This window comes from Mobula hypostoma, chromosome 9 (genome assembly GCF_963921235.1).
Source record: "Mobula hypostoma chromosome 9, sMobHyp1.1, whole genome shotgun sequence".
Classification (NCBI taxonomy): Eukaryota; Metazoa; Chordata; class Chondrichthyes; order Myliobatiformes; family Myliobatidae; genus Mobula; species Mobula hypostoma.
Window position 1 is genome coordinate 120,766,398 of NC_086105.1, and position 23,159 is coordinate 120,789,556.

The following is a 23,159-nucleotide window of genomic DNA, read 5'->3' on the forward strand; positions in this document are numbered from 1 at the left end:
CTCTGGGTCACCCCCCCCCCCCGTCTTTCTTCCCGGACCTCCTGTCCCATGATCCTCTCGTATCCCCTTCTGCCTATCACCTGTCCAGCTCTCGGCTCCATCCCTTCCCCTCCTGTCTTCTCCTATCATTTTGGATCTCCCCCTCCCCCTCCAGCTTTCAAATCCCTTACTCACTCTTCCTTCAGTTAGTCCTGACGAAGGGTCTCGGCCTGAAACGTCGACTGCGCCTCTTCCTATAGATGCTGCCTGGCCTGCTGCGTTCACCAGCAACTTTGATGTGTGTTGATTGGTTTATTATTGTAAGGTACAGTGAAAAGTCTTTGTTTTGCGATCAGTTTGACCTTTCTATAGGAGTAATAAAACGAAAATTAATACAGAATTTAGTGTTGCTGGGAAATACGTTGAGATAAGAAACTATCAAAACTTTAAACAATGGATCTTACCTTAGACTTCTACTGGAGCTAACAAAACAGCTTGCTATCCAGTGGTTAAAGGAGCTTGGACTTTTGCTATTTTTTAGACTTGGATTGCATTTATATTGTACATTTAAATTAGAATCATACACCTTATCAAAATTGGAATAACTTCTACATAATGATTAGGTGTACATGTTAAACATGCATGACGGATGCCAAGAAAGTTTGAAACTTTTAATTTCCAATATTATAAACAAGCAATATGGGCCATGTGTGTACAGTATTCGGTGGGCCTGACTGATTAACTGACTAGCTGACTTTCTGTTTTCACTACTGCTTACATACAGGAAATAATCCTCCTTGGTTACATAATGAAAAAAAATGTGAAAAAGCAACTCTTGCACTGTGCAGTTCTTAGCAGGATTTTTGTCAGTAAATGCAACTATTTTTCCTCACTACACAAGAGGGCATTTGACCTATCAAGTCGGTGTATTTCCTTTCCCCATATTCCCATCAATTCTTAATGCCTACACAACACCACGGGAAATTTACTGTGGTTAGTTAACCTACAAACCCACATCTTTAGACTATGGCAGGAAAGCATCAAGAGGAAATCCATAGTCACAAAGTAAATGTGCAAATTCCACCCAGAGTCAGAATTTTGGTGCTGGAACTGAGGTAAGGTAGCTGCTCTACTAGGTGTACCACGATGTTGCCTAAACATGCTTGAACATACATATTAAGTAACTATTATAACTCAACTAATTTTAGCTCAGTTCACATTTTCAGTACAGAGTAGTGTCATAACTCCTACACCATAATTTGAGGTCACACTAAACTGACACTTTGTGAAATTACTGGAATTTAAAAAAATTTTAGATGGATCATCAGTTTGCAAAATGGACATTAAATAAAGTAGTCAATGAGCTGACATGTAATAAGCAACCAGTTAACATTTCAGATTAATGACCCTTCTACAGTGTGTAACTATTGACATACAATGTGGAGTGGGCCCTTCCAGCTGCACCACCCAGCAATCCTACAATTTAATCCTAGCCTAATTACAGGACAATTTACAATGACCAATTAACCCTACCAACTGGAGGAAACTGGAGCACCCGGAGGAAATCCACACAGAAGACGACGATGTACAAGCTCCTTACAGGCAGCTGCGGGACTTGAACCAGAATCACTGGTACTGGAAAGCAAAGTGCTAACCACAATGCTTCCATGCTGCCCCCAGCTGTGTGTGGAGTTAAGTTTGCAAAGCAAAGCTGGGACATGGAGTGGAAGGGACAAATTTTAAGACAAAAGAGATAGACAAATTTGAAGATAGCTTAAAACAAATCAGATGAGTGGGAGCACGAGTATAAACAGGTTGAGACAAGAGCACAAACATGTAAGGATCAGTGTTGAGAGAGCCTTCTGCCTAAATATAGAAACTTAAATGTTTATTTCGAAAGGTTGCTAAGACATTGGTCTTCTAGTTTACATTGGGCTTCACTATGAGGCTCCAAATAAATTGGAATGGGAGTGAGATTGAGAATTTTAAATGGCATGCAACAGGGAACTCAAGAGTCACCTCTGCAGACTAAGCGCAGGTGATCTGCAGGGCAATGTTTTTCAGTAAACTACTAACTTTAGTTCAAACAGGTCAGCTATATGATATTTCTCCTTCTACAATGAAGTGACCTAACATGACAAATAATACCAATTTGTTTCTGCTATTTCAGCTTAGCTAGTTCATCTCACCTTATTGCTGGGGCAATTACATAAATTGACTGATATATACACAAATACAATGTAATCGTGAAATAATACAATGGCTAGAACAGCAAACATCAAGGCACTGGTGGGGGAGGGGGAGGTGTGCTAGAGATAGAAGTCTGTTCACTTGTTTGAGTGGAGTGCAACAGCAGGAAGACAGGACTAACACTTAAAAACTTTATTATAACGTCCTCTATCTTTCAACACATAGCATCTGCAGTTTATTTATTTTCATTCATAAAACAGTGATTTAGCCATAACTGCAGCATTAACTCATGTTGGGAACCTATATATGGAAATTCATAAAAGGCTGAGAGAAAATGTGGAAGACTTTTTTTTAATAGCACAACAGATATGGGACTGTTAGGTACATGGTCAAACTGAAGCTGCAGTTATTCTCCTTGGAACAGAGTCATTTGACAGGCAAGAGAAGTATTTAAAATCATGAAGGGTCCAGACCTCAGTAATGATGTCCAAAATATTCCAAATCACAGCTGGTATTCACTTAGGTGCAATTTTAATAAAGTAATTAATAAGGGCCTTTGAATAGGAAGATCCAATTGCCAACATGAACAGTTTTGTAAGGCCCTGATGCTTCAGAGAATCAGCGAAAAGTAACGTATTTTGCTTGAATCAAGACAGATAGGGAATATGGTGCTTCAAGGCCTTGAAAAAGATGTGCTTTGAGTGCAGAAATCCTCTGTCAAATGAAACATTGCAGAGTCCAGCCAGCAGTTTCAATGACTGTCCAGAACTTATCTCCAAAATTGATCTTTAGTTAGAGAAATACATTATCATACCTTACATAATCTTTTTTTTCCATTCTACTATGAACATCAACTAAACTGACTGGTCATATGGAAAATTTTTAGAATTGGAACGAGAAGTGTAATAATCCCTGAGTGATGAAAATGATTTCATTTTTGTAATCTGTACATTGGTCCCATCTTTTACAACAGATATTTGAATATAGTTTAACTGTTATTCTTATGTGACAATGCTCCTTTGTTTACTCTTGAAAATATTGATGACTTCTTAAATGCAGTTTCTTCCACATTGATCCAAATAAAGAAAAATACAAATCTTGATGAAACCTCTTACATGAAGGATTCTCTTAAAATGCAGAGGCTTCATAAAATGAAGGAAATTTGAAATAAAACTTATTATTTAAAAGAGGCTGGCTTTATAATACAATATACAGAATAAACCAGAGTTTTATCCAAGAATAACTACCAGAGGAGGTAACAGAAGTTTTTTTTTAAAAAAGACACCCCTTTATAAAAAAGGTTCTGTAGACAAGTCAATCTAACAACATACTCAAACAATATTAAGTTACAGATAATTAACAAATGAATACAATCAATTCATAAGAAAATCTTCTGCTTTGAAATCTGTGGTAGTCTTGTGAATGTGAAAAAATCTTAACCATGTTACTGCTGTATGTAAAAGTTTGGTAAACTTCATTACGAAAATATAAAATGCACAGCAGGCTTCCACCAATTCATTTTATCTTCACTGGTAGTACAAATTTTCAGTAAAAAAAAGTACTGAAACTATTCTTCCCAATTAGTTTCACTGCAAAATTATACATATCCAAGAGGTATCCCATCAAATTTTTGTAATGGTCAATGTTTCATCGGATTGGTCTATATGAAAAAGCCATACCCGGCATATATGTCTGCACTGGATGAGTTGAGTACATGGGATATCGAGCGGGTGATGCATGTATATGTGGATAGAATCCCGGTGGCAATGCAGTGTGTGAAGACTGTTGTACTGGTCCAGTCAAAACCAGCTGAAGCAAGCTGTTAAGGAAAAAACAAAATCATACTTAAGAGCTTTCCTTTAGTCATTTTTTAAACTTACAGTGTGATAAATATGATCAAAATAAAATCTCACAAAGGATTCTTCTGATAAATATAATATGATAGATGAAACATGTTTAATAGTGATCCACTTAAATATGAAACAAGATGTGAATTTAAAGTAATTTTCTGTGGTTATTTATTCATGATTGTTTTTTATTTAAGACGTTCACACTAAAAATGTATTATTGTAGCATTTAAAATAAATTCATCCCTGCAATGAAATTTTAAAAATCTGAAATTCAATCTCCTGCTTCATTCAATGTTTTCACATTATAAAACATGAGGAAATAAATCTTCCTTTCCTTTAACTTCTCTTGAACCACAAGTGACCTGCCAAGGATTCATGACAATGTCACATGCTCAGACTGGTCTGAACCAATTAAAAAAAATTCTCCCACCCGTGGTGTACTAAAACTTAGAACAAGTATGAGGGGAAAGTAAAGCTAATATAGACAATCATATGTAACTAAATACAACTAAGCAAATATATCTTAAATTTTAATTTTGTTTGCACTCTTTTTAAAATTGTAATAAAATCTTGGACCAAAAATGTAGAGAAAAAGCTTTGAGTTGTGACACTGCAGTCAAAATGTATCAAAGTAAATGGTAAAAATCATGCCTAAGAATGTTGTTTGGTATCCCTGCATACAAATATAACCAAAATAATAAAATGGACATCCTCTTCTGTCTCTAAATTTGCAGCTTAGTTCTATGACAAACTCCTGATTGAGTCTGGCAAGTTGAACCTCTGATAACCTCATACCCCTTGAGCATGAACGCATGGGAGAAGCCACATGACCAACCACTGCACATGCAAATGATGCATGATGATTGGTCCTTCTACATGATTCATAGGATTCCTTTGGACAAGTTATTTTTTATACCTTTCAACTACCCCAAGTAGGAACTTAATTGAAAAACATTAGAAATACCCATTTAAAAAAATCACTCTTCCCAACATCCTTAACCCTGTTAACTATGACACTAAGGACCAGCACTATATTCCTTCCCCCCACCCGCAATCCACTCCCCAACCAATTCCAGACCCCTCTTTAGACAGAACTCCCACTCTCAGGGCCTTCCTCTCTTCTCCTGACAGAATATAGAACCTCATTCTGCATTTGAGATGCAGTTACCATCTGCATCTCATTCAGAGGGGTCTCCCCTCTCAGCAATTTAGACGAGCTGAAAATTTCAGAACCTGATTACTAAAGAGGAAAGTTGCCCACTATCATCTAGAAATAGAAATTAAGCTCCTAGTGGTATGGTGAGGAACCCATTTTGCCTGAAGACAATGCAACCTCATTGATCCCTTGTGAAATGAAGGTATTGGAAGTTACTGATACATCAGAAGATCTGCATGATAACAGCTTGAAAGAAATACCAATGACAGGATAATGAAAATACTTGTAATGCTAGAGATAAAGATTTCTTTTTCTTTGTTTCTATACTGCCTAATATACACTGCCTAATATATTCATATGAATTCTCTGATTATTTTAAGAGAATCAATATTTAAAAAGATGAGCAATTTACATTTTAAAGAAATTCACATCAACTTGTTTTAATCCGAACCAATTTAGATGAATGCTTTTCCAAAAAAATTAACTGTCATATACACAACGTATACTTACTTGTTATGTGGAAGTGCAGAGCAGATGGATCGCAAGTCATCTAGAAAATCAATTATATGAATAAACAAAATTCAGTTGACAATATCAAAATATTTATATATTTAATACTTTAAATTTCTTTTATACTTTCTGAATTTACATTTTAAAACAAAACAAAGCTCTACAAGGGCAAAACTTTCAGTTTTTTTATTAAATTAACTAAATTTTCTGAGATTTGAATTGATAATATTACATCAGAGAATGCCCATCCTAGACTGTATTTTATCTTTGGAAGATTAGATCTCCAATTGTATTTCAAAGTACACATCATACAATTTGGCCCAGTATTTTTTTTCTATATAGAATTGGTATAGTTTACAAATCAAGTCGCTTAGCTGAGTTTTGTATTTCCCTTCTTCAGAATTTATGAGGCATATGAAGTAGGTATTTCATAGTGTTATACCATTCAAAATTCAGAACAAGAGAAAGATGGGGCTTTAAATAAAACTGAAATCAACTACTTTAAATGGCAAACAATACTGTTATATTACTTAATTTCTTGTTCTTTCAATACTTAACAATTTATTAGTATTTAATGAAGCATTTAAATTAATTGAATTAGTATATGTAAATATACAAACTCAACAAGAACTACTGAACTTGAATTATAAAAGATAAATTGTTGATATTGTAATTAATAAAACTTACGAGAATGGGAGTTTTTACAAAAGGATTAATTACAATCATTCAGTCACAAAACATTAAAAGATGTAATACAAAGAGTACAAAATTATAGTCAAAAGAATACTGAAGTTTAGACAAATTTCCAGTTTTTCAGTTATTGCCTAACATCTCTTATTAGAAGACTCAACAACAATATGCCTACAGATGTTTGCTAAAGTAATGTTTGAGCTAATTACTCAAAGTGGGTCACTAAAATTCCCACAATAAAGGTTTACCCTATCTAACAAATAAAACTTGCCATATTGGAAAGTCATGCCTACAATCAGTGTTACAGTATCATTTCCAGTCTTTTTGGATTCCCTTCAATGGTTAGCAATTAAATTACCTCTTACCTCTTGCACATAATAGTGCTCCTGATGCAATACCAACTTGTAGAGCTTGAGCTAATCTATCCAATGTGAGTTCAACCTCCTTCACAGGATTTGAAGGATTAAGTTCTTTAACTAATTTGTTAATGTCTCCAACAAGCCGCTCTACATGATCAAACAAGATGAGTTCTAATCGTCCATACAAGTTTTTTTCTGTTAAATGACCTTGAAGTATCATAAGAACTTGAAGAACACTTAAATGCAACTTTGAATAAAGGATTTTGAAGTCCTTGTTTCCATCACTTTCAACCTCCTTGCATACTTTATTGGTATGCCCATTCACTAAGGATTGTGCTGAAGAAGTGTTACAGTTCTTTTTGTAAGCCAAAGGTGCAAGCACACACCATCGTATCAGGCCTGGAAGTGGTGTTAGTTCCAAAAATCCACGGGGCAGGTTAGCGGCACTGTTCAAAAATGTAATAAGTGTCAACCGTGGATCTTCGTATACCCACGATACAACCATCTCCAGTAAATCTTGAGGAGGAATCAGATCATCTGGAACAACACGTAAGTGCTCAGAGAAGACATCATAACAATATATCACCCCACTTCCTTCACAACCCTATGATCATTTTTATTCTTAAGGATACTGCAAGCATAATGTCCACTGAAATAGATTATTACACAAGATAATGGATCGAGGTGAGGTAGGTTATCTGTGTAGAATACAAACAGGAAAAATGTGTGTGAGGCCAGTGTTCTGTGTTTGGTGTCAGATGTGGGAAGTCCGGGAGACTGCCAGCCTCCCACATCTGTGCCAGGTGCGTCAAGCTGCAGCTCCTTAGGGACCGTGTTAGGGAACTGGAGATGCAGCTGGATGACCTTCATCAGGTCAGGGAAAGTGAGGAGGTGATAGAGAGGAGCTCTAGGCAGGTATTCACACTGGGGTCTGGGGAGACAGATAAGTGGGTAATAGTCATGAGAGGGAAGGGCAGGAGTCAGAGGCTAGAGGGTACCCCTGTGACTGTCCCCCTTGACAATAAGTACTCCTGCTTGAGAACTGTTGGGGGGACACGGCCTACCTGGGGGAAGCAACAGTGGCTACGCCTCTGGCACAGAGTCTGGCCCTGTGGATCAGAAGGGTAGGGAAAGGAAGAGGATGGCATCAGTGATAGGGGACTCTATAGTTAGGGGGTCAGAAGGCGATTCTGTGGACGCAGGAAAGAAGCACAGACAGTAGTTTGCCTCCCAGGGTCCGGAATGATTCTGTTCGCGTCCATGAAATCCTGAAGTGGGAAGGAGAACAGCCAGAGGTTGTGGTACATATTGGTACCAATGACATAGGCAGGAAAAGGGAGGTGGTCCTGAAAGCAGACTACAGTGAGTAAGGAAGGAAGTTGAGAAGCAGGACCATAAAGGTAGTCAACTCGGGATTACTGCCTGTGCCACGTGACAGTATAGGAATAGAGTGAGGTGGAGGATAAATGAGTGGCTGAGGGATTGGAGCAGGGGGCAGGGATTCAGATTTCTGGATCATTGGGACCTCTTTTGGGGAAAGAGTGACCTTACAAAAAGGACGGGTTGCACTTGAATCCCGGGGGACCAATATCTAGGCAGGGAGGTTTGCTAAGGGTATTGGGGAGAGTTTAAACTGGGATTGCTGGGGGTGGGAACCAAACTGAAGAGACGGAGGAAGAGGCAGTTGGCTCACAAATAGAGAAAGCTTGGAGACAGTGTGAGAGAGAGGATAGGCAGGTGATAGAGAAGGGACGCGCTCAGACTGATGGTTTAGGATGTGTCTATTTTAATGTAATTCTATTAAGAACAAAGTGGATGAGCTTAGAGCGTGGATCAGCACTTGGAGCTATGATGTTGTGGCCATTACAGAGACTTGGATGGCTCAATGGTTACTTCGATGCCAGGCTTTAGGTGTTTCAGCAAGGACAGGGAGGGAGGCAAAAGAGGTGGGGGGCGTGGCACTGTTGATCAGAGATAGTGTCACGGCTGCAGAAAAGGAGGAAGACATGGAGGGATTGTCTACGGAGTCTCTATGGGTGGAAGTTAGGAACAGGAAGGGGTCAATAAATCTACTGGGTGTTTTTTTATAGATCACCCAATAGTAACAGGGACACCAAGGAGCAGATAGGGAGACAGATTTTGGAAAGGCGTAATAATAACAGGGTTTCGTGGTGGGAGATTTTAATTTCCCAAATATCGATTGGCATGTCCCTACAGCGAGGGGTTTAGATGGGATGGAGTTTGTTAGGTGTCTTCAAGAAGGTTTCTTGACACAATATGTAAATAAGCTTATAGGAGGAGAGGCTATATTTGATCTGGTATCGGGAAATAGACCTGAGATTTCTCAGTGGGGCAGCATTTTGGAGATGTGATCATAGTTCTATCTCCTTTATCATAGCATTGGAAGGGATAGAAACAGACAAATTAGGAAAGCGTTTAATTGGAGTAAGGGGAAATATGAGGGTATCAGGCAGGAACTTGGAAGCATAAATTGGGAACAGATGTTCTCAGGGAAATGTACGGCAGAAATCTGACAAATGTTCAGGGGATATTTGTGTGGAGTTCTGCATAGGTACGTTCCAATGAGACCAGGAAAGGATGGTGGGGTACAGGAACCCTGGTGTACAAAGGGTGTTGTAAAACTAGTCAAAAAGAAGAGCTTATGAAAGGTTCAAAAAACTAGGTAATGATAGAGATCTAGAAGATTATAAGGCGAACAGGAAGAAGCTTAAGAAAGAAATTAGGAGAGCCAGAAGGGGCCATGACAAGGCCTTAGCGGACAGGATTAAGGAAAACCCCAAGACATTCTACAAGTAAGTGAAGAGCAAGAGGATAAGACATGAGAGAATAGGACCAATCAAGTGTGACAGTGGAAAAATGTGTATAGAACCGGAGGAGACAACAGAGGTACTTATTGAGTACTTTGCTTCAGTATTCACTACAGAAAAGGATCTTGGCAATTGTAGGGATTACTTACAGCGGACTGAAAAGCTTGAGCATGTAGATATTAAGAAAGAGGATGTGCTAGAGCTTTTGGAAAGCATCAAGTTGGATAAGTCACCAAGACCGGACGAGATGTACCCCAGGCTACTGTGGGAGGTGAGGGATGAGATTGCTGAGCTTCTGGCGATGATGTTTGCATCATCAATGGGGACGGGAGAGGTTCCGGATGATTGGAAAGTTGCGGATGTTGTTCCCTTATTCTAGAGACAGCCCAGGAAATTATGGATCAGTGAGTCTTACTTCAGTGGTTGGCAAGTTGATGGAGAAGATCCTGAAAGGCAGGATTTATGAACATTTGGAGAGGCATAATATGATTAGGAAAGTTGGCATGGCTTTGTGAAAGGCAGGTCGTGCCTTACGAGCCTAGTTGAATTTTTGAGGATGCGACTAAACACATTGATGAAGGTAGAGCAGTAGATGTAGTGTGTATGGATTTTGGCAAGGCATTTGATAAGGTACCCCATGCAAGGCTTATTGAGAAAGTAAGGAGGCATGGGACCCAAGGAGACATTGCTTTGTGGATCCAGAACAGGCTTGCCCACAGAAGGCAAAGAGTGGTTGGAGATGAGTCATATTCTGCATGGAGGTCGGTAGCCAGTGGTGTGCCTCAGGGATCCGTTTTGGCACCCCTATTCCTTGTGACTTTTATAAATGACCTGAATGAGGAAGTGGAGGGATGGGTTAGTAAATTTGCTGATGACACAAAGGTTGGGTGTGTTGTGGATAGTGTGGAGGGCTGTCAGAGGTTACAATGGGATATTAATAAGATGCACAACTGGGCTGAGAAGTGGCAGATGGAGTTCAACCCAGATAAGTGTGAGGTGGTTCATTTTGGTAGGTCAAATATGATGGCAGAATATAGTATTAATGGTAAGACTCTTGGCAGTGTGGAGGATCAGAGGGATCTTGGGGTCCGAGTCCATTGGACACTCAAAGCTGCTGCACAGGTCAAATCTGTGGTTAAGAAAGGATATGGTGCATTGGCCTTCATCAATTGTGGGATTGAGTTTAGGAACCGAGGGGTAATGTTGCAGCTGTACAGGACGCTGGTCAGACCCCACTTGGAGGACTGCTCAGTTCTGGTCGCCTAACTATAGGAAGGATGTGGAAACCATAGAAAGGGTGCAGAGGAGATTTACAAGGATCTTGCTTGGATTGAGAGCATGCCTTATGAGAATAGGTTGAGTGAACTTGGCCTTTTCTCCTTGGAGCGATGAAGGATGAGAGGTGACCTGATAGAGGAGTATAAGATGAGAGGTATTGATCGTGTGGATAGTCAGAAGCTTTTTCCCAGTGCTGAAATTGCTAGCACGAGAGGGCACAGTTTTAAGGTGCTTGGAAGTAGGTACAGAGGAGATGTCAGAGGTAAGTTTTTTACACTGAGAGCGGTGAGTGCGTGGAATGGGCTGCGGCGACGGTGGTGGAGGCAGATACGATAGGGTCTTTTAAGAGACTACTGGACAGGTACATGGAGCTCAGAAAAATAGAGGGCTATGGGTAACCCTAGGTAATTTCTAAGGTAAGGGACATGTTCGGCATAGCTTTGTGGGAGTGAAGGGCTTGTATTTTGCTGTAGGTTTTGTATGTTCTAAGTTATCGTAACGAGAGAGAGAAAAAGAAACAAAATTTTTTTTCCAAATTTCAGCGTTCCCTTGAAATGCTGCCAAGTGGAACAACTAATTGAGAACAGCAGCATAACCAGAGTAGAGCCTGAAAATATGCAGATGGGAAAAATATACTTTAAAACTGTATAAAATTAAACTATTCATGTCAGCACAGTCAGAGACTTCATTAAGTAAAATAGCATACCTGTTGAAAGGTCATATAATGCAGTGACAGCAGTGATCAGCTGACAGCAAAACCGTGGACTGGCATGAACAATTCGCTTTAATGTCTGCACAGATCCTGGTACCAATATGCAGTAATCCTCAACAAGTACCTTTGCAAGTTTCACACAGAATACCGCATGCGTTCGCTGCAAATCCAACCAATTTAATTTCAAACATTTTTAATGTTAAGTATCATTAAATGATTGATCTAACCATATTTAAAAATTAATAATACAACACTGGCAATGGATACAATAAATCACGCAAGTAACTTGGTAAAATACAGAAAAGTTTTAATTACTAATATAAAACATTACTTTTATAAACTTGATAATTATAAGGATTTTCTTTTGCAACCTAAATTAACAATCTCTTGTACTCCACAAACATATACAAATGATGGCAACAAATTATTAGAATTATACATTCATTATTACAGAACAGCAATATACTTTACAATATCTTTTAAAATTCACTTTCTCATTAGGTGAAACATACCTGCAACCATAATGCAGTACATTCCAAAATGGGAACACGACAAATTGCTACTGCCATGGATACAAGTTTTCCCAACATAGCCAGTCTATTTTCATCAGCTTTATTACCCTGAGGACCAAACAGTGCAGAGAAGATGATCTGTCGAACTGCATCTTTACTCTGTTCTTGGAAGTAACTACACATGATCTCCAGCAATTGTAGCTCCTGTAATGAACTTAACCGCTTACAATAAAAAACAATATAATTAGTACACAGTAGAAATATGACCTCTCAGAAGAAAGCACAATTAAAATAAATTTTAAAAAGACACACATCATTGGAAAACTAATGGCCTACAACTTACTAAGAATAGCAGACTCACCTGCCCCCAGATCAGTTTTTTTCCCCTACTAAGCAGATACCCCCATCTAATCCTTCTTCACAGATGATAGAAATGCTTTTGGTAGCCCAACAAATCTCAGCCTAAGCCCAAACAGACTGTCAAACAGCTTGAAAATTGAAGAATTTCTCCAATATTTACAGGTATTTGAAAATTAAACTAAATGTAATTTTTAGCAACACACATCAAAGTTGCTGGTGAACGCAGCAGGCCAGGCAGCATCTCTAGGAAGAGGTACAGTCCACATTTCAGGCCGAGACCCTTCGTCAGGACTAACGGAAGGAAGAGTTAGTAAAAGATTGAAGGAACAGATTGTAGTAAGAGATTGAAGATAATCTCTTACTAACTGTTCCTTCAGTTAGTCCTGACGAAGGGTCTCAGCCTAAAACGTCGACAGTACCTCTTCCTAGAGATGCTGCCTGGCCTGCTGCGTTCACCAGCAACTTTGATGTGTGTTGCTTGAATTTCCAGCATCTGCAGAATTCCTCATGTAATTTTTAAATGTTTAAAACACCAGAAACCACTAAAAATGGAATTTAGTGTTATCAGAAAAATAAAATTAAAGTTTATTCCATTTCTCCACACTAAAATCAAGAAGTCAAACAGGTATGTTTCCCATCATATGGAAATCTGGGACTTCCTCATTCTTACATGCTTATATTAGAGTCCCAAACTTACTATCCACCATGATAAATTCTAGAGGTCTGTCATACATGAAAAGAACAAATGCTTTAAGCCTAGTCCTTATTCTCAAAAAGGGCATTGCCTGAAACGTTTAACTATTCCATTCTTTCCATGCATTTCTAGTTTGTTTTTGTAGTTCCAAAGTTTGCAAATTTCATATACCATACAGCCCTCATTGCAGAAGGAAAAGCTCCATTCAATGCAGGTTGGCATTTCCATTGTATCCTGGATAACGGACTACCTGACTGGCAGACCACGGTTTGTACAGCTTCAGAGCTGTGTGTCAGTCATGACTATAAGCAGCACTGGGGGCCAACAGAGAGCAGAATTGGCCCCCTTTCTGTTTACCCTGTATAGCTCAGACTTTAGATATAACACAGAGTCATGTCATCTGCAGAAATTCTCTGATAACTAAGCAATAGCTGGGTGCATAAAGGGAGGACACAAGGATTTTGTCAAATGGTGCAGGCTGAATCAACTGCAGCTCAACATCAGTAAGACAAAAGAAATGGTGATGGACTTTAGGAAGACAAAGCCTGCATAGCTCCCGGTTATTACTGATGGTGAGGACCTACAAGTACCTGGGGGTGCACCTGGATGACAGACTTGATTAGAGCATCAACACAGAGGCTGTATTCAAGAAGGGCCAGAGTTGCCTCTACTTCCTGAGGAGACTGAGGTCTTTTGGAGTATGCAGGCCTCTCCTTCACATATTCTACCAGTCTGTTATCACCAGTACAATCTTCTATGCAGTGGTGTGCTGGGGCAATGGCATCAACATGAGTGATGCCAACAGGCTCAAAATACTGATTAGAAAGGCTGGCTCTATTATAGGAGTCAAACTGGACATACTAGTCCAGTTTGAATTATGGTTTGAATTATAGGTCTTTTAAAATTATAGGTCATGCTAGTCTGAATTATGGGTCTTCTGAAATTATCTTGTACAGTTTACTTATTTAACTTACTTTTGGCTGTGTGTTACGTTCTTTTGGAAGCTGAAAAATAAATTCCTCCACCAGTTCAATGGTGGACTTGTCAACCAGTGGACCAGGTACATTCTGCAGCTGGCTGTTGAAGAAAATGTCCAAATGATACAGGAGTTCTTTTGCTGCACTTAAAGCATCTCGCCTCAAAAGGGAATGGCGAATATCAGTCATCCTGTTCGGTAGACACACATAAGTTAGCAGTGCAATAAAATACAGGATACTTTCATTTTATTTACTTCAGTAGTTTGCATCTTATTCTACAGAAGGATACGTAAAATTAGAACTTAACTTTAGGATCTACAAAAGTTTAAATAAGTTTATTCCAAGTCATTTCTGTAATCTTTATTTTACCTCAAGGTCACTTTAATATAAAATCTGCCTTTCCGTGAAATATGTTCACTATCACTTTATGGAAAACACATTTTAACATTTAACAAATTTAATCTAATCACATTTTCACAAGAAACCTAGCACCTCGTGACCTGTCAGACTTTCCATAAGTAGATATAATGTTCAAGCATTTTTAAATCAGCAAATCTTTTTCTAGAGTCCAATCATTTAGCAGATAAAATACTAAATTATCAGAAATTATCACTGTAATTCTTGTTTGTCTAAACAATTATATCATGTGCTTTAAAATATTCTGATGTAAAGGGTGTAAATATATTTTTCCTACATTCACTATTTCTGCCTGATTGTTTTACTCTTTTGTTACATTGACAGTTACAGTACTAATAACCAAATTTCCTGAAAGTTTGAGATAAGAGCACAATATACCTAGATTGCTTAAATATTTAGTACAATTTATAAGTAGTCACCAACTGGAACCTATAAAATTTGTACTATGAATTATTAAAGCTGTCATTTACTGCCCCATATTTTGTGGCCAGTGACAAAAGGACACCACCTCCCAATGGTTTCTGAAATTCAATTTTAATTTCTTCCATTTTTGTGAGATTTTCACGCCACAATCATCAACAGGGAACCTATAGGTCGAGGAACAGGCTGAGCTCCACAGTAACAGCTCTTGCTGTCAGCAAATAAGTAATAAACACTAATTATATATTTTTTAAATTATATTACAAAAAAATAAAATGAAAAGTTTGATATATTAATATCGGGATTAAGACAGAAACTGAAATATGAAGTAATTAAGTTAATAACAGACATTTCAAAATAAATGGAATTTATTGTCAGCATATGGAGAGAATGACACACAAGTTAACAAAATTTGTTCCTTGGCAGTAAAGAGACTGATTACAGTAATTTTCCTTTAATAAACCATTAAAAATTAACCTTATTCAACATTTTCATTGGTTTTTATACAAGAAAGGCACACAAGTAGTCAAGTTCAAGTTATATTAACTACAGTCACTGTCAGAGCCAACCTGCAGAATAGCAGTCAGCAATTTGCATAAGACCATAAGATATAGGAGCAGAATTAGGCCATTTGGCCCATCAGGTCTGCTCTGCCATTTCATCATGGCTGATTCAATTTCCCTCTCAGCCCCCATCTCCTGCCTTCTCCCTGTATCCCTTCATGCCCTGAACAATCAAGAATCTATCATCCTCTGCCATAAATATACATAAATAAACACTTGGCCTCCACAGATGCCTGTGGCAAAGAATTCTCTGGCTAAAGAAATTCTTCCTCATCCGTCCTAAAAGGATGCCCCTCTATTCTGAGGCTGTGTCCTCTTGTCTTAAGCTCTCCCACCATAGGGAACATGCTCTCCACATTCACTATAACAAAGCCTTTTGCCATTTGACAGGTTTCAATGAGGTCACTCCTCATTCTTCTGAATTCTAGTGAAAGCAGGCCCAGAGCTATCAAACGCCACTCTTCATGACAAGCCATTCAATCCTGCAATCATTTTACTGAACCTCCTTTGAACCCTCTCCAGTTTCAGCACATCCTTTCTAAGGGGCCCAAAACTGTTCACAATACTCCAAGTGAGACTTCACCAGTGTTTTATAAAGTCTCAACATTACATCTTTGCTTTTATATTCTAGGCAAATGTATGTTGACATTGCATTTGCCTTCCTCACCAGACTCATCCGGCAAATTAACCTTTAGGTAATCCTGCACAAGGACTCCTAATTCCCTTTGCACCTCAGTTTTTTTGTACTTTCTCTCCATTTAGAAAATAGTCAACCCTTTCATTTCTACATAAGACCATGACCACACACTTCCCGACACTGTATTCCAACTGCCATTTCTTTGCCTTTTCTCCTAATCTGTCAAAGTCCTTCTGCAGCCTCTCCACTTCCCCAAAACTACCTGCCCCTCCACCTATCTTCATATCATCCGCAAACTTTGCAACAAAGCCATCAATTTCATCATCTGAATCATTGACATATAACATAAAAAGAATCGGACCTAATACCGACCCTGTGGAACACCATTAGACACCAGCAGCCAATCAGAAAAGGCTCCCTTTACTCCCAATCCTTGCCTCCAGCCCAATCAGCCAATTCTTTATCCATGCTAGAATCTTTCCTGTAATACCATGGGCTTGTAGTTTGTTAAGTAGCTTCATGTGCTGCACCTTGTGAAAGGCCTTCAGAAAATCCAAGTACGCACTATCTACCGATTCTCCTTTGTTTGTCCTGCTTGTTATATTTTCAAAGAATTCCAAAAGATTTGTCAGGCAAGATTTTCCCTTGAGGGAACCATACTAACTGCAGCTTATTTTATCATATGCCTCCAAGTATCCTGAGACCTCATCCTTAATAATCAACTCCAACATCTTCCTAACCACAGAAGTCAGACTAACCGGCCTATAGTTTCCTTTCTTCTGCCTCTCGCCCTTCTTGAAGAGCAGAGTGACATTTGCAATTTTCCAGTCCTCCAAAACCATTCCAAAATCTGGAGATTCTTGAGAGATCATTACTAATACCACCACAATCTCTTCAGCCACCACTTTTAGAACTCTAGGGCGTACACTATCTGATCCAGGTGACTTATCTACCTTCAGATCTTTCAGTTTCCCCAAGAACCTTCTCTCTAGTTATGTTAACTCCACATACTTCAGACCCCCATCACCTGGAACTTCCATCATATTCCAGCACGATTACTACTATGGGAACTTAACGCAGAGTTGGTAAGAACTTGATTAGTAGGGTTGTCAAAGGTTACACGGAGAATGCAGGGGAATGGGGTTTTGAAAGAAAATCAATTTTCCATGATCAAATGGCAGAGCAGACTCGATGGGATAATTGTCCTAATTCTGCTCCCATGTCTCATGGTCTTAAATGCTTTGAGTTGTATGGTATAAAAGTGAATTTTGAGAATTCTTCTTAGCACTGAATATTCTAGGCTATTGCTTGTTTACTAAAACTTTTAAGCTGATGGTGACCTTCAGCAAATGGAAATCTTTAGTGGCATCTTTAACAAGAAACTGTCTTGGGCACAATGGAATATATTATTCATAAAATCAAGATGATTTGGTTTAAAAAAGGTATTGATATTGTAAACAGAAAAATTAATACCTATTACAAAACTGCCCGAGGGGAAAATTTGATCTACTAACTTCTGAATGTATCAGCTACATCCAGTGCAGAGCAGCAATAAACAACTAAATCACTCTCGGAGAACTGCATTTAACATCAGCCAAATGAAGATGGCACTGGCATTAAGGAGGAACCTTACTATCCAAGAAGAAACAGCAATGATAGGATAAGCTATTGTACTAAATGTCATTTCATCTCTAGCTTTACAAGATTGATGACAAGCCCAAAGACTTAATTTAGTGGACTAAATGGCCTAATTCTGCTCCCATGTCAAATAATTAATGTCTCATAATTGTATAAGTACCTTCAAACTGCGTCCTATTCCCAATGATCTTCAGTGACATTCTACCCATCACAAGGTCAGAATTGGTGACTGTACAATGCTATTACAGCTCCTCAGAAAATGAAGCTGTCTACACAGACATGAAGCAAGATCTAAACAACGTAACAGGCATCGGTTGATAATGACAAGTAACATTTATCCCACAAAAGTGCCAAACAATAACCATTTTCAACAAGAAAGTGTACAATAATCACCTACTGCAGATATTCAATGGCAATGTCATCATTATATCCCCTTCCCATCAACATAATTGATGGAAAACTCAAATGGCTCAGCAGATTATATGTTGTGGGTTCAAGAACACAGTAAGAGGCTGGGTATCCTGCTATGCACAACTTATCCTAAAGACTTCACACAACTCACAAGATACTAGTTAGGTACTAGTTATGCTTAAATTAATGTAGTTCCAACAACATTTCAAAGCTCAACACCATCAAGAAAAAAGTAGGCGGCATGACTGCAACCCAAGCACCACCCTAAATATTCAGTCTCTCCACCAGCTGAGCACCATGACCGAAGTACACGTCATCTACAAAAATGCACTACAATTACATACCAGGACAATTCCAACATGTTCAGAACCCAAAACATCTACCAATGCAGAATAAGTGAAAAGGCACCCAAAAACATCACCAACTGCACATGTTCCCGTTAAGTCAAACATATCCCCATTACCCATCATGCCTGGTCACAGATTCCAGAACTCCCAATACAAGCATCAGGATAATTAGTTTACTTGTGTATGTCATGGAAGTTGGAGATGTTACAGATAGCCAGGAAGACTGTCTAAGGATGCAGATCACATAGAAAATTGGGCAGAGTTTTGGTGGATGGAATTTAACCACCACAAATGGAAGATCATGCATTTTGGGAATTCAAAAGAAGGGCGAGTCATTTACAGCAAATGATAGGTTCTAATGAACATCGATGAACAGAAAGTCCTTGGGATTCAACTCTATAGTTCCCTGAATGGTCACACAGGGTGACAAAGATGACATAGATCAGGACACAGAACATAAAGGACACTTTATAACAGCAGTGAGACTGCACTTGCAGTACTGTGCATTTCTGGTTACCACACCATAGTAAGCATGTGGTTGTGCTGGAGAGAATACAGAGAAGATTCACCAGCACATTGGCTGGATTGGAGGAGAGATGTCCCAAGAGCAGTGGAAATGGAGGGGTGGCCTGATAGTGGTATGTAAAATTATAAACAGTCAATATCTTTTACCCATAGTGGGTATAATCACAAACAAGTGGACATGGGTTTAAAGTGAGAGAAGAGTTTTAAAGGGAATTTGAGGGAAAAGTTTTATTTGACACAGATCAACACACACAAAATGATGGAGAAACTCAGCAGGTCAGGCAGCATCTATGGAAATTAATACAGTTGACATTTTGGGCCATGGCCCTTCTTCAGGACTAAGAAGGGAAGGGGAAGATAGCAAAGTCAAAAGGTGGGAGAAGGGGAGGGAGGCTAGTTGGAAGGTGATAGGTGAAGACAGGTGAGCAGGAGAGGTCAAGAGCTGGAGAAGAAGGAATCTGATATGAGAGGAGAGTGGATCATAGGGGAAAGGGAAGGAGGGAGGACCCAGAGGGAAATGATAGACAGGTGAGGAGGTAAAAGGTCAGAGTGGGGACTAGAGGAAGAGAAGGGGTGAATTGTTTACCAGAAGGAGAGACGATTGATACTCATGCCATCACAGATAGTGGTTGATATTTAGAACTCTGCTACAGGAGATGATGGAGGAATTGAATACAACCATTTGCCTAGGAGATAATTAGAAAGACACTTAAAGTCAAAGAAAGATGCAGATGTACAGCAGGCAATTAGGATGAGCATTGATGGCCAAAAACAGTTGGCATAGATGCAGCAGGCTAAAGGTTCACTTCTGTTCTGTAACTCTGCGGTTATGATTCTAATTGTACTGCGGGAGTACCGTCACCAAAAGCACTACAGTGCGTGAAGGTGGCAGCTCACTACCATGTACTTGAGGGCAAATAGAGATAAGCCATGAATGCTGAAAAATAAATGACAAATATTGTTCATGGAATTATAACCAAGTTCCAAAATGCATTAATTAACAGCTATGGCAAGAAGGCAGGTTGCCTTGACAAATTTGTTCAGTTCTGACAAGACCATCATGCACACATGCATTGTAGTTATTTGCCTAGGCTATTCTGAAAGCAGCCAAATTCCAGTGACACAGAGATTTTGTAGAAACCATACTCTAGATTATCTTTTAAAATTACTTCATTTGTCTGATTAACAATCTTGTTCTATGTGTTTAAATAAACAAAAAATATTTTGTTTCTATGTAACTTTACCAGGCTGATCCACAAACTTCCAGGTGTATACCAAAATCATAACTCGACTAATGACAAGCTATTCAAATTGCATGTGACGACTTGCTCATTTGAAAGGAAGTCTCTTAACTGAGTCAGTAATAATTATTTTCTCCTTATTTAATCTAATCTCAATGGACACATCCTGCAATAATATTCTGTTAACCACAGCAGATTTTAAACATCTACCATTTAAACTAAGAATGCATTTATTTCAGATTTGAAAAGGTGAAAAAATAACTCTTAATCGTAAAACTGATCTGAACAAGTAGCCATATAGAACAGGAAAGTTGACCGTGCCTGTGAATAGCTTATGCATTCACAGGCCAGGACATCAAAATAAAGTTAGAAGTTATGATTGGTGGAGTTGAGAAGTTGTTTTGAATCAACATATTAAGCCTTTGTGTTTGCAGACTCACTTGGTAATAATCTCCACTCTAAGGCAGAAATGTTTGTGTTCAAATACTACTTTGGAACAAAATAAGCTCAAGACTAATAACAAATGGAAAAAGTACAATGTCATTTGAAATCGAGGACAGAAAGTTGTAGGAAGAAGGATGGAGGCGTTATTCGCAGGTGTCAAGACCACGACTTTTCACATCAGAAACATTTTGGTCACGATCGACCTTCTGTTTGTGGGCACATGCTGTGTGCAGCGTGACGCCATTGCAAACAACTTCTCTTCAGAAAAGGGAGTGAAACCGAAGTACGCAGCATGGAGGCCTTGACTTTCTTAGTGTCTTTCCCCCATGCCCCAAAGCCCAAATGTTAGCAGAGGCCCAGTCCACGCTCCACCGCTGCCGGTCCGAGGGGGGCCCAAACCTTCCGCCGCTCAGCAGAAGCACTCACCCGATGCCGGCCTTGAACGGCTTGTGGCCGGCCCGGAGCAGGTGAGAGGGAGACTGGATGGCGCACGACGGGATCCCGAAGGTGGGCAGACAGGTAGCTCAACCCCACATCTCGACAGCCACTGGGAACTCAACACCGGAATCTCATCTCACTCCCAACAACGGCTGCAGAGGCCGATGGGACGGACGGCGGCCGCACGGATTCAAATCGCACATATATTGAACTGGTTTCTGCTAATACCCCAAAACAAATATAACCATATTTATCTACCTGTTAAGTTTCTGTTTGCACATTAGTCAACCGTAACTTAATACTTTTACGATGTCCTCAGGTTGAGTTCAAATTACTGAGGTTTCTTTTCAGATATTGTTATTTATTTTGAACCAATACACCATGCCTTTATACCAATATAATGCTTGCAGGCTGAGCGAGTCATACTGCGCTCAAAGGCAAAGTTTCTGTGTGAAAATGTTGATTAAATAGTTAGTGGAATGATAGAAAATTTTGTAAACAGGTGGTTTGGAAATCATGTCAAACGTCTAAACACAAGAGATTCTGCAGATCCTGGAAACACAAAATGCTGGAGCTAATCAATGATACAAGATTTAAGATTGTTTAACGTAATTTTCTGTATTCAGTGTAAGGAGAACAAAATAATTGTTAGTCTATATCCGATGCAACACAAAAAATTAAGCCCACAATAATAATAAAATAAACACAATAAACATAAAAGATGGCTTATAATACATAAATTGATTGTATGTCCACAAAGTGACACTAGGTTGTACAAAATGTGACTGAGGGAAAATAATAAAGTAGAGGTTGAGTTGGTGGGTGGATGTGTTGATCAGTCTTGCTGCTTGGGAAAGTGACTGTTACTTTGAGTATGGTGATCCTGGTGTCATTGCTATGTAGCCTCCTCCCTGATGGTAGTGGAGCACAGTCCGTGAGCTGGGTGTGTGGTGTGTGGGATTCTTCATGATGGTACTGGCTCTTTTTCAACACCTTTCTGTATAAGTGTCATTAATACCGGGTAAGATGGTGCCAGTGATGCGTTGGGCAGTTTTGACAACCCACGCCAGAGCTTTTTTGCCCGCCATAGTCAAGTTTCCATACCATGCAGTGATGCAGCTTGTTAGGATGCTCTCTACTTTGCATATGTAGAATGACTTGCGGTAGACATGCAAAGTCCAGCTGTCTTCGGCCTCCTCTGAAAGTAAAGGCTTTTGGTGACCTTTCTTAACTGTGCAAGATGTATTCTGGGCCATGATAGGTTGTGTACGATGGGCACTGCCCAGGAGTTTGAAACGGCTTTGAGTTTCCAGTTTCCACTGCTGTGCCCTGATGTTAAGCGGGGGGGTGAATGCAGTGAGTTCTCCTGGATCTCCTTTGTCTTCTTGACACGACGGAAGTGATTTTTTGGCTGGCACCCGTGTTGAGGATGATGTGGATGGAGGGGCAGATGTGCATCCTGACTACCTGAGCTCTGTTCATTAGGAAGACTAACACTGTGTTGCATGATGGCGTATTTAGACAAGAGTATGAGCTTGTTCACCACGGTTTGATACAATTGTATTTCAATGCTATATTGACTGTTCTGTTGTATATTTTACTGTACATACTATTTATTACAAATTACTATAATTTGCACATTGAATATTTAGATGGAGATGTAATGTAAAGATTTTTACTCCTCACATATTTGAAGAATGTAAGAAATAAAGTCAATTCAATTCAGTTGTATTTATTGAGATAGAGTGTGGGATAAGACCTTCCGGCCCTTCAAGCCGCTGTGCCCAACAATCCCCCAATTTAATCTGAGCCTAATCATGGGACAATTTACAATGACCAATTAACCTACCAACCCATATATATCTTTGGACTGTGGGAGGAAACTGGAGTACACGAAGGACACCCATGCGGTCATGGGGAGAACTACATGGTACACACACTTTGATAATAAACTTACTTAAAGCTTTGAACTTTATTAATTCC

General features: G+C 39.2%; 1 protein-coding gene across 2 annotated transcripts; it reads right to left on the reverse strand.

Moving 5' to 3' along the window:
• Positions 1-1,280: 1,280 nt before the first annotated feature.
• On the reverse strand, positions 1,281-21,447 carry ints15 (integrator complex subunit 15). 2 transcript variants are annotated; one of them, XM_063059026.1, is made up of 7 exons: positions 21,165-21,447; positions 14,093-14,285; positions 12,065-12,172; positions 11,547-11,712; positions 6,741-7,271; positions 5,686-5,725; positions 1,281-3,988 (listed from the first exon to the last, which is right to left on the reverse strand). In XM_063059026.1, exons 2-7 carry the CDS (start codon positions 14,282-14,284, stop codon positions 3,817-3,819), a joined length of 1,209 nt encoding a protein of 402 aa, XP_062915096.1. In that variant the 5' UTR covers position 14,285; positions 21,165-21,447; the 3' UTR covers positions 1,281-3,816. The 2 variants fall into 2 exon arrangements, with proteins under 2 accessions (XP_062915096.1, XP_062915095.1); XM_063059025.1 differs by having other exon boundaries at positions 12,065-12,286; positions 21,165-21,443.
• Between the last annotated feature and the right edge of the window lie 1,712 nt (positions 21,448-23,159).

What these genes read in the sequence shown, in the direction of transcription:
- ints15 (XM_063059025.1), bottom strand. Translation starts at nt 14,284, where the DNA reads ATGACTGATATTCGCCATTCCCTTTTGAGGCGAGATGCTTTAAGTGCA. An exon ending in AACGTAACACACAGCCAAAA is followed by an intron (nt 12,287 to 14,092) that starts GTAAGTTAAATA and finishes TTTTATTGTAAG; the next exon opens with CGGTTAAGTTCATTACAGGA. An exon ending in AGCACTATTATGTGCAAGAG is followed by an intron (nt 5,726 to 6,740) that starts GTAAGAGGTAAT and finishes TTGATTTTCTAG; the next exon opens with ATGACTTGCGATCCATCTGC.